The 12,318-nt window shown below is 41.2% G+C and overlaps 1 protein-coding gene across 13 annotated transcripts in view; it reads left to right on the forward strand.

Annotated features, from left to right (window-relative positions):
* Nucleotides 1-12,318, forward strand: part of UNC5D (unc-5 netrin receptor D) — a 374,043-nt gene that overhangs the window by 141,294 nt on the left and 220,431 nt on the right. For 2 of the 13 annotated variants that reach the window (XM_065584622.1, XM_065584623.1), the window contains exon 1: nt 3,330-3,524. The exons of the other annotated variants lie outside the window; for them this stretch is intronic. In XM_065584622.1, coding sequence (XP_065440694.1) covers nt 3,515-3,524 — 10 coding nt within the window. In that variant the 5' untranslated portion in view covers nt 3,330-3,514. Of the gene's footprint in view, nt 1-3,329; nt 3,525-12,318 lie in introns of those variants that run through there. 13 annotated transcript variants of the gene reach the window in all.

Genomic DNA, 12,318 nt, shown 5'->3' on the forward strand with positions numbered 1-12,318 from the left:
TTCTCTTGCTAACGTCAGGCCTACATTTCACTCTAGTGTTATAGCAGAAGTACGGGAGAATCTCTCTAACCCACACAGGGCTGGCTCTGGCTTTTTTGCCTCCCGGAGCCCTGGGAGGAGGGCGGCGAGCCCCAGCCGGGGCTCCGCTCTCCCCCCGGCGGCCAAAGCGCAGGGGGCAGGGCGGCGAGAGGGCGGCGAGCCCCAGCCAGGGCTCGCCGCTCTTCCCCCGGCGGCCGGGGGGAGGGCGCCGGGGGGGGAGGGCGGCCAGAGCGCCTGGGGGAGGGCGGCGAGCCCGGCCGTGGCCCCGCTCTCCCCGGGGGCCGGAGCGCCGCGCCGCCCCCCTCCAGGTGCCGCCCCAAGCACAAGCTTTGTGGGCTGGTGCCTGGAGCCGGCCCTGAACCCACACTATCCTGCACTGCAAATTTATAATCCATACAGCATGTTAGTGACATCCTCCACCTTTCTGTGAGTTATTAGTAGATGTAGCAGTGAGGCCTTGTGTTTACTGGTTTAGCAGATCTCCTGTTCTGCAGAAATAATGTAAAGTACCCCAGAGTTCTAAATTCTCTTTCCATTTCTGCCCCCCTTCCAACAAACAAAACAAAAACCCAATTAAACAACTACTAAAGAGAAGACACTCCATCAGTCCACCAGGGGCCTTGCTGTGGTCAAGCTGGTGAAGTGGAAGGCTCCTGGATATAGCGATTGCTTGAGAGTACAAACCCCTCAAATATATTGGATATTAGGAAAAACTTTTTCACTAGGAGGGTGGTGAAGCACTGGAATGCGTTACCTAGGGAGGCGGTGGAATCTCCTTCCTTAAAGGTTTTTAAGGTCAGGCTTGACAAAGCCCTGGCTGGGATGATTTAGTTGGGGATTGGCCCTGCTTTGAGTAGGGGGTTGGACTAGGTGACGACCTGAGGTCCCTTCCAACCCTGATATTCTATTATTCTATTCTATGATTCTATATATACACAGAGAGAAAATAGATCACATAAATTAAAAAAATACTAGTAAGCCCAACCTACCATTGATGGTAGCGATCAGTCCATCTTGTGATACATCATGGCTGTTCTTTTTGCATGTATTCACTTACTGGGTAATTAGTAATGTCAGTAAAATTCTGCTGTAATTTGGTTCTGTACAGGCTCTATTTTGCTGTCTGTCTTCTTCAGAAGTTAGGTCAAAACAAGACCTTTTTTTGTTTTCTAGCTAGTTAATGCTATATGCATAGTATTCTACACCATTCGGTTACAAGGAATAGAGGCAAGGGATTAATTCTGAAGTGGCATCAGTGTGTCTATCTTTTCTGATGTCCTATCTGTAATAAGCAAAGTTTACACTGAGGACTATATATATCCGATATAAACGAGGGGCAGATTTACAGCCTTAAAAAAGATTAGACTGTCCCTGACAAATGAAGCTCGCAAAGGCTCTGAAACAGTAATTTGCCAGCTCCTCTGTTGCATCTTGGGATACACACTTTTGTGATTTTTAGTAGGGTGTTTAGCAGGATTATTGTGTGTGCTTAAGAATAATCTTTAATTAGATGGCATGTTGAAATCATTCTTCATGAAGAATGAAGTTGAAATGTAAGTAGCATTATGAAAAACCTTAAATACTAATTAACCCAGTATAACTATATCAGTATACAGATGGTCTTAATATAGTTTAAGACTTACAGTAGCTGGCTTCTTTCTGTTTCTTCTGCAGCCCTCGGCTTACTCTGTCAATATCCTTCTCTTTGGAGCTGGCAATCCAGTGCTGTGAACTTCCTGAATGCAGTGTTGACTGCGACCACTGCATTCATTTTTCATTTGTAAACTAGGTCAGATTTTATTATGGTTGGTCAAAAAAGAAATGTCATCACCCTGGTTTTTGTGACTGAATGAAACTGTTTTTCATCAGAAAACAAAAAGTTTCCTGCAGTTTTTTGACCAAAATATTGTTTACAGTTGCTGGAAAGAAGAAAGAAATATGCTGTTTGGTTTTGACAAAAAGCCCAACATTTTAATTTTTCCACAAAAGCCAGGTGTTCTGTGGCACAAAGTTCAGGTTATCTTTATTCTGGTTCACAGAGCTCAGAATTAACACTGTACCTTCATCCACCAGACACCAGCTGTGTTTCCTAACTAGACTCAACCCCCTGCCCAACAAACACCCATTAGTCTGCACAGATGCAAGTATCTTTAGCTGCTGACAACTTTACTGGTGCTCTTAACCCTCTACTGTGCCATGACTTAAAAATAAAAAATCGACAACCATTTTTAAGTGTATTCTTGCCCTCCCCCTGTTATTTTGTTAAATAACTATATAAAATATTCTCCCTCCCACCCACTAGCATGCTATTTAAATATCTTTTTAAAAAGTAAAATACACTTTAAAAAAAATCACAGGGAATCCCCTGCTCCCTCCACTCTCCAAAATTTCAACAAACAAAATGTGAAAGTCAAATAAAGGGCAAGGGACCCAGGAATATCAGAACTGTCCTACTTAATCAGACCACTTGTCTATCAAATCCAGTATCCCGTCTTTGACAGCGATCAGTACCAGCTGCTTCACAGGGAAGTGCAAGAATGGTTTTATGCTGCTGCCCATCACTACAGTATCTGAGCACTTTTCACATAAAATCGGTAGCATTAATGAAGTTCCCAGTGGACCTCATGGAGTTCAACCTGGAGCAGGCAGTTATAGGATGACCTAGCCATGGGGAAAGTTTCCTCCTAACTCCTGTTAGAAGCTGGTGCAAACATGGAAGCAGAAAGTTGGTAGTCTTTCCAGAACTCTTTTGGTTGTTCTTTACTTTCCTCTTTTTTTTTCTCCTCTTTTGTTTACTATTATAATTCTGGCTTCTCATAGTATCCACTGGATTATCATATTATCCATAGAAATGCCCAGCCATTTTTTTAAAATCCTGCTAAGCTCTTGGCCTCAGTAATATCTTATGGCAATGAGTTCCACAGGCTAAATGTGTATTTGTACGGGGTGAAGGGAGGAAGTATTTCCTTTTATCAGTTTTAAATTTGCCTGCTGAACTTTGTGGGATGTTCTCTTGTTCTTGCATCATGAGATAGGGACACTAATGATCTTATTGTGCCAGATATAACAATATTCTGCAATGTCTTATTTAAACTTTATTGAATTAAGTTTAATACCTTTGGGGTTCATTGTATTAAAAATGCAATTATTTATGTGTTATGAGATTGTATGTAACTTCTCTAGGAGGAGGGGGCATACTAATGTAATTCCTCTGGTTATCAGCCATTTGAAGCTTCACCCTGGGGAAGGGACCAGTTGTCTGGCTAATTACCTATTCAGTCTCTTCAAAGGTTCAGACTGGATTCCCTAAAGACCAGCAGAGAAACAAAGGACTTTGGGATAAATGCCTGAGTTTGATGACTCGGTGCCTTCGTTCTGATCCAGCAAAGGGACAGGACCTTGTTCTGGCCAAGGAGAGTGCTCCAGTCCTTTGGCAAAGGTTGGAAGGAGCCCTTGTGGAAATGGGTGTGTGTGTATGATCTTTGGTAAGTTTATATGCATGCATATAGGTTCTTTTAAGTTTGTAATATGCTTTCTCTGTAGTGCTTTTACCTTAAGAATAACATATGCTTGCCTAGAAAGAGCTATGTCATACCTTATAACTGTAGCAATTACACCCTGTACCATCTCTGAGGAAAGCAGAGAAGCAGGTCTGCTTCGGCAGACTGCCTTTTGCTGGGAATAACACAGTGAGGGCAGGGAACTGTTCATCTTGGAAATACTCCCAGGCAGGAGGAAGAGGTACCCGGTCTCCACCCAAGAGAGGTGGCGCCCCAGGGAGGTGGAAGTCTGAGAGTGAGTGCTCTTGCTGGACCACTGAGGGGAGATATGGGTACAGTGGCCCTGGACAGTGACACTTGTGAAAATGCCCTGTTGGAATGAAAGAAAAAGGTGTTTAGTGTGCTACTTAAAAAGGGGATGAAGATAGAAGGCTATGTCTTCACTGCAAGAAAAAAAGTGTGTGTTTTTACACAGATATAGCTTTCTGGATGTAAAACCCTAGTAGAGACAAAGCACAGGTAGTTTGCACTTCAATATAGCTAGTTGAGCTTAACCTGGAGTTTACCTTGCCTAGCAATATTGGGGGGGGGGGGGGGGGAGGGGGAAGAACCTATAGTGCCTTTTCACCACTAAGATCTTTACATCGAGATAGCTGTCTTCAGGGTAAAAACAGACTTTCTTTTTTTTTCTTCAATGAAGACCTAGCCATGGACTGGGACATGTGAGAGGAGAGAATGAGTGACGTGCCCTAGGGCCTGCCTACTTAAATGAGGTGTGGTTCTGAATCCCTGGTAGGTTGCTGAGATCTGACCAGGGCGGTGGTTTTGGGTGCTTACTAAAGAGCCTGTAATTGTTTTTATTTGCATTTTGATAGAAGTTTTGCAGTTGGTTTCAATGGGTACAGGATCAGGGCTCAAATGTCCCCCATTACTAAAAAGCGAGTCTCATTAAATCAAACAGTGACAAAGAAAAAAAGACAAACTTGAAAGCTTCTCTCTCACCAACAGATGTTGGCCCAATAAAAGCTATTACTTCACCCACCTTGTGTCACTACAGAAAAAAAGAGTAAAAGACAGAACAGTAGAAGCTAGAGATGGAGAAGTCAGTGCCAGGCCTTTCCTCTTCCCAAGGCAGGGCAGGACTGTTCCCAAAAATGTATTCTCCAGCGCTTTGTCCAATTCTGCTTTAAATGACTCTAGCAATAGACTATTGATTTTTCTTCCTGCTAAATTTCTTTTGATTTGCTTCTGCTTTCATAGTGCTCACAGGCTCATTGTGTCTTTTCGTTGGGTATTGCTTGACCACTTGAAGCTTGCTGTTTTGGAAGGGTAAAGCAGAATCAAGAAGGAAGTGATGGAATGGTTGCTTTGGCTGCTGTGTTTTTCTACCTCGCCATGCTGCAGAATAAAGTAGAGTGAATTCCTCATAGGGGATTATGCTCTTTTTGCCCTACATAGTTAAAATGAGAGATTTATAGAGTTGAAGGCCAGAAGGGACCACCAGACCATCTAGTCTGACCTCCTGTATATAACATGAGCCAGCATCCTCACACTAAACCCAAGGACCAAAATTAGACCAAGTATTACAGCCCTTAGGAGACTAAACTATTATGTGTCACAGGCAGAGAGTAGGATGGACCGAGGTGCATCGGTGCCCATGGCCCCTGCAATGGCAGGGGAATATTTAAGTGAGGTATACCCAGATTATTCCAGCAAGTAACCCTCTCCCCCCCCTGCGCTGCAGCTCCAGGGTCACTGCAAGTCTGACTTAGCCATATGTGGGTTGGGAAGGAATTTTTCCCTATCTGTTAGACCCTGAGCACATAAGCAAGAACCAGCCAGTTAAGCATGTGAAAGAGAGAATGTTCAGGGATTTCTCAGGATATCAGGCCACCCTGCCCAGTGACCCATCTCCGGCTTCAGAGATAGGAGACCCAAAAAAACCACTCAAACCCTCACCAGAATACATTGGTGAGAAAAAATATAGGCCTGGAATCTACAATAATATCCCTGGAGGCCACTTGCATGGATCTGATTGTGAGATTAAGGCTGTGGAATTTGCCAGGGCTTCCATTTAAAAAATGTATTTACATCTCCAGCTGAGTCATGCTCCCTATGTCCATTCTCAGCCAAATAGTTCTCAGGTGGTTGGAGCAAAGTGTGCTAATGGACACTAATGGTGTAATGGACTCTCAAGTGCTCATACCATTGTACATACAAAAAACTCTAAACCAAGCCCAAATCAACAACTCCACTGTCAATAAGAAAATTACAGTAAAAATACTAATTGTCCTACATGGAACTGATCCATACCCCATTGAACTTAATAGAAATCTCTTCATTGACTCAGTAGGCTTTGGATCAGGTCCTGAATTCCCATTAACAGGAGATACTTCTGATTCTCTCAGTTTTCATGAATTCTAATTGTCTCGATGGCAACAAATTTCACAATAATTTAAAGCATTTCACCGGGTACAAGCATGCTTCATAATTCGGGGATACATTATCCACAAGCTAATATGAAATATAATCCAAGTAAAAAAATAAAATAAATAGCAGCCTCCGTACATTAGAACCCAGAAATATGGAGATAATTGTTTAAAAATAAATAAATATGCACTGTAAATTCCAGTTACTGTTATGAATACCATATGTTTTAATTATAAAAGTGATACTTTGGCAAGAAACAGCAAGTGCAGTTACCAGTTCTGTGATAGGGAACACGTTGGCTCAGCAATGTTCATAGAGGCACATTTCCTAGGAAAGCACAAAGTCCCATATCCTCTGGAGGAGAACCTATTTATGTGCAAACGTTGTTGCAAGGCATAAAACTCTACTTTACCAAAGAGTGCAAACTTGTAAATCCACTGGCTGCCTTTAAAAATGACTTACTGTGCGTGCTTAATAGCCAGACTGAGGAGTGATCTACTCAGTTAATTGTTTAGAAACCAAGATACTTTCATCAGGACAACTGACTGAGGATATATTTTTTTTTTTAAGATAAGGGGAGGAGATTAACATTTCAAAATAAATATCAACCTATTGCTGACAAAAATCCAGCGTCACTAGAGTTCTGGAGTTGTGATCTGTTTAGAATTTTATTTGGGGTTCCCTTGATTTATTTTGTTTGAGTAGCAAAGAAATAGAGAATATTGTGTTGAAAAGGATTCCGGCTTGTACTTTATCAAAGAGGGTGGGGCTGTTTTTGCATTACTTTTTTTTAAATCAGCAACTGAATGAGACCAGCAGGACTGAAAAGAAAAGAGACAAAGACAGTTCCAATCAGAAACATACCACCAATAGAGAGAGAGAGTGAGAGAGATGTCAGAAGTGCCTACTAAGCCTTTCTTCTCAAGTATTCTAGGACAACCTCAAATGTCAGAAAGTGCAGCAAACCTGGTACTTGCTGAATTCATTATGAAATGAATAAATTGAAAAATCGTGTGGGGATAATGTGAATACTAGGAGGGCTTATGCAACTGAAGTAATCCCTGGCTAACAGGTCTGTGTTTTTACATCTTGAAATACAGTTTGAATTTTGTTCTCTATCAACCGATGATTTAAAAGAGTGTGTGGGTGAGGATGTTACCTTAAAAGAAATGGAACTCTATACAAAGTCCCATTGTGGCAGCTTGTGAAATAAGGGAATCCAATTCTGGCCCTACATTTTAGCAACAGTTTTGTGGGAATTTAAGCCATGCAACTCCCACCAACTTCAATGAGACTCGTGAGTCTGTTCACCATTATATTTTGCCCATCTTGTGCCAGTGAAACTGCATTGATTTCCGTGAAATTGCAATGATGTAAAACTGATGTAGCGGGCAAGAGACTCAGACCCAGTTTGTCTCAATCCCTTGGAAATGTAGGCCTCCAACATAACATTTGGAAAGGCATTTTCTCCTTTTCTCAATACTGTTTTTCTAGGATTTTAGTGTAACCTAACATTAGTGCTCCATTATTAGGCTAATTAAGAGCCAAATGTGAAGCAGTAGAGTATAGGAATTGGGTAGTATCTCTTTAAATCGTTGGTAAGGCATTTAGTGGACTGGTTCCCAATCTTCCAAAATAGAAGGCTTATTAGAGGGCTTACAAACCATTTAAAGGGATATTACCCAATTTCTGTGCACTACACGCTTAATATTATAAAAAGAACGAAGACACAAGAGACGTATGTACTTTATCTGGTAAGCACTAGGTGAGTAGCCCCAATGACTTCAGTGGGACTACTCATGTGGGTAAGTGCTCATCAGGGAAAGTAAGGGCTGTATAACCTGGTCCTGAGAGGTTTCAGAGTAGCAGCCGTGTTAGTCTGTATCTGCAAAAAGAAGAACAGGAGTACTTGTGGCACCTTAGAGACTAACAAATTTATTAGAGCATAAGCTTTCGTGGACTACAGCCCACTTCTTCGGATGCATATAGAATGGAACATATATTGAGGAGATATATATACACACATACAGAGAGCATGAACAGGTGGGAGTTGTCTTACCAACTCTGAGAGGCCAATTAAGTAAGAGAGAAAAAACTTTTGAAGTGATAATCAAGCTAGCCCAGTACAGACAGTTTGACACCAAACTGTCTGTACTGGGCTAGCTTGATTATCACTTCAAAAGTTTTTTTTCTCTTAATTAATTGGCCTCTCAGAGTTGGTAAGACAACTCCCACCTGTTCATGCTCTCTGTATGTGTGTATATATATCTCCTCAATATATGTTCCATTCTATATGCATCCGAAGAAGTGGGCTGTAGTCCACGAAAGCTTATGCTCTAATAAATTTGTTAGTCTCTAAGGTGCCACAAGTACTCCTGTTCTTCTTTTTGCTGGTCCTGAGAATAGTTCTGTATCTACTACATGGGTGAATTAGAAATGATGGTACATTTGAGAGCAGAAATAGCCTTCATCTCAAACAAAGAAAACTATTGTGAAGGTCCAATATAAGCTTAGATCAAGAGACATGATGGTTAAATCTGCTGTGATGTACAAAATTCCACATACTAAAAGGAACATCTCACTTTTGCATCCAGCCAACCTATGCGATTTCCAGGACAGGTGGGACGAGGGACCATTTAAGATTCCTGGGTATGAGAGGGAAGGTTTGCCAAACACACTCTTTCGTTGTTACTGTAGCTTCAATACACATGCAGGCAGGTTTCTGCCAGAGTTTTATGTCAGAGAGAAAATTGCATTCTGTCCAATATAGAATGTTTTATCCAGAGCATTGATGACTTCCTGAGGGTGGAAAATATTCCTTTAGTATTTTCTTGTTGCTATTTAAATAATGGATCCTAAATGTTTAAATTTGGGGTAGCAATCATTAGTAAAGGGGAAATAAATACTCCTTTTATGGTGCACGGAGTCCGACTCCAACTTGAACTGCTTAGTAATTTCAGCTCCGTTCTGCTGCTGAGGAAATGAGAATCTGAAATCTACAAGGTAAAATGCATCATCTTTCATGAAATGTACAATTGATACTGAGCTGACAAAGTGCACTATATTATTAAATGGTTGATTTGCCTTGGCATTTCTTTAGTGCTGTGTGTGACGATCCTTAAGGGCCTTTCACACAGTGAGAAATGTATATTTGACAAGCTTGCTGTATAGCTACCTGTCCTGTACCATGATTACAAATATATAGGGGACTTAATCTCTACCATTTAATCTCTCTGAATACACTGGAGAGGAGATCATGCTGGCATGAAAACAGACAAAAGAACTCATGGCTTCAGGCTGAGGGACTCTTATTTTTTTCTTCATTTATATATTGACAAATGCAGTCCTCTAAATTTAAATAGCAATTTAGGTGAAAACTGCAGAGGCAGGGAACAGTAGTGCACCATATCAGCAACACTGCAACCACAGTTAAACTCTGTAATGGCATGCTGGAAGTTATTGAGCTTTTTATCTGTCTGAGACCATGTTAGTGTTGTATCTAGGATCATCAGAAACAGAAGGAACTAAGAAAGATTTAAAAAACCCATCAGCTATACCAGCTCTCCTTTTCCAGAAAAGACCCATTTTAAAGAGTAAGCAATGGCTGCAGCAGAGGGCAAACCAGGAGAGAGTCATTAAAACACAAGAACAAAAAGAGTTCTGAGCACACAAACCCCACAAGGAAAACAAAACCTTCAAGGTGTGGAAGCCAAATTAAACATAATAAGAGTAAAGGGGGAAAGTCAAGTAGTTCCTTTTGGTCAGTAAACAAACCTAGAGAGAATAGCTTTCCAATGTGTTGATGTTCTGGCAGTTCATTAATCCCAGTGAAATCTTTCTAAAGTTTCTGATGCGTGGATTCCATTTTCAAATATCTCATTAGCTGCTCTATGGATTAAACACTGATGTTCACTAGTGATAACCCATGGCTACTGCTGATGGATGTAATTGGGCTATAATAGATTTTAGCTGCTATTCTAATCTCGCAAAAAAAAAAATTGCATCAGACTGCTCTCCTCTCTCATTCTGAAGTGTTAAGAAGTTGAGTCCCACCAGAAAGAGAGAAGTCTTGAAAGATGTAACATCCTGCCCTTAGGATTCTAATTTTGTGAGGTTCTGAACACCTTCAGCTTTAATTGAAGTTGGTGGGCTCTGTAGGAGCTCACCATGTTTGAAAAATCAACCCTGTGCCTTTTTTTTTTTATTTCACTTAACTTCAGATCAGGGCGTGTACCCCTTAAGGTTCATTAGACGGATCAGCTACATTCTATAATATAAAATCACTTACAGAAAGGTTTGAGATGAAGAATGCACAGTTACATTAGTTTCCCAGCAAGATTTGTCCACTGCTAATACGACTTAATACATTAAGTCAACCAACCTAGGCCCCAGATGTGTAGACCCTCATACTAATGTGGAACCCCATTGGTCAGTGAACATTTGGGTGTGTATGCACAACCCTGATCTTCTTGTATGCGTGTGTTGGTGGGTATTTGTGTCTCATGTGCTTTGTGACCTCGAGGAAAGTTAATTCTCCTCTATATGCCCCTGTTTTCCCTCCCTTTGTCTTGTCTGTTTAGGTTGTAAACTCTTTGGAGCAGAGACTGTGTATCTTAGCGTAGCATCTGGCACAACGGGGCCCCCTATCACCTGTGGAACCTCTTGGTTGCTGCTGTAATATTACAAAATAATATTAATGAGATGGGCCTGGAGGATCTGAGTGCTCTCTCACCTGTCACTGAAATTCTGCATGGCTGTGGAGAATAGCATTGCAATAGCCTTGAAGCTTCTAAATGGTCATGGACCAACCATGTTTTACCCCTTTTTCTCTTACTGGCAGAGTTATTGCAAGCTGCTACCATTTTTTCAATAGCCTTAATCGAAAACATGGGGAGAGCTGTGTAACCCTCAATGCCAGAGAATAGACAATGGATCCCACAATCCCAGCAATAAGGAGAACTTTGTAATCTTGCAGCATCTGACTGCCAAAGTGACCTTGAGCTAGTTGCAGCTCCTTGGTCAGCAACCAGCCATGGCATCCCTTGTGCTACTTGCAAACAAGAATTAGGAAGCCTTGTTTTCTGGAGTAAGAACAGGGTCCCTCTAGCAAACCTTTTTTTTTTTTTAAATCCGCATTGTGGTGATGGGTGGTGTGAAAATAATGCAAAGTTTCCAAATTGCTGTTCTGTTCATTGTATGCTAGTTGGGCCCAGGAGAGAATCCGCTATCTCCTTCAAATGATTATGCAAATATGACTAAGTATCTGAATACCTATTCTCACTTTTTATCCTCTGTAATCTAATGCCTCCCTTGATGCAATACTGTTTCAAATTATCTTCAGTGAGTAATGACTTGCATTTAGCATTTTATACCAAACTGTCATATAGATCATTTTGTGTAATACTTTACATAAATTAGGGATGCTCTCCTATGGCATGGACGCTGCTGCCGGTGTTTTTTTACAAGATTAAAAGTGCAAACAACACAAACCTGGTGTAATTTGGAAACAAACAAACACAATAAAATGGCAAACTTGGAGTCATGTATTACATGTTAGTTACAGTAAATTACAGTGCCATTAGTTGAGGCCATTCAGCGAGGCTATCCCTAAGCATAATTACTTTTCGCAATGTAAAATGCTAGCTCATAGTCATTACCTCTTTTAATGGCTGTTCAGTGGCCTATGTAGAATGGTTGATGGGTCTCTGGAAGCTAGTAGACAGGTGTCCTCATCTCAGAAATACATATGTTAGCATTACTTTCCTTGTTGGCTGACCCAGGAAAGAGGTGAAAGATTGAATGGGCCATGTTAAAGAACTTCCATTTTATTCCTATAGGAGGTCTCTGCAGGTCAAGGTGGAGGCATAGGGTGGAATGCTGTTCAGGGAGAGTTAGCATTGCTGCCACACTTTGTGTAGGAGCAGGCTGTGCTTATCCCTACTCATGGTGGTTAGCAGCTTACCCTGCAAGGAGCCCCATTCATTTAGGGAACTATTCAACAGGGGTAAGGATAGTAGAATCATTTGTCCCTCTGTATCATAAATAGAACCTAGCCTCTAGGCTATGTCATTCTGGTAACTTTCAAAACTGCACTTAAAATGAATTTTATGATTCCCCTTCACAGGAGAGTGTGAGTGAGATTATAATTAAATGGAAAAAACGATAAAAGGAAAAATACTCAGTGTTTCCAGTTTGAGCCTGTAAATTTTTATAGCCTTTTATTTGCTTGAAATTGAAGATTACCCTCCCCCCCCCCTCCGGTAGGATACATGTTAGATTGAGTGGTTGTGGGTTTGCTTTTTTGTTTTGTTTTTCTTTATATGTGCTGTGGCACTGTGGGAGGAAGCAA

The sequence above is a fragment of the Chrysemys picta genome, chromosome 2 (genome assembly GCF_011386835.1).
Source record: "Chrysemys picta bellii isolate R12L10 chromosome 2, ASM1138683v2, whole genome shotgun sequence".
In the NCBI taxonomy this organism is placed as follows: domain Eukaryota; kingdom Metazoa; phylum Chordata; order Testudines; family Emydidae; genus Chrysemys; species Chrysemys picta.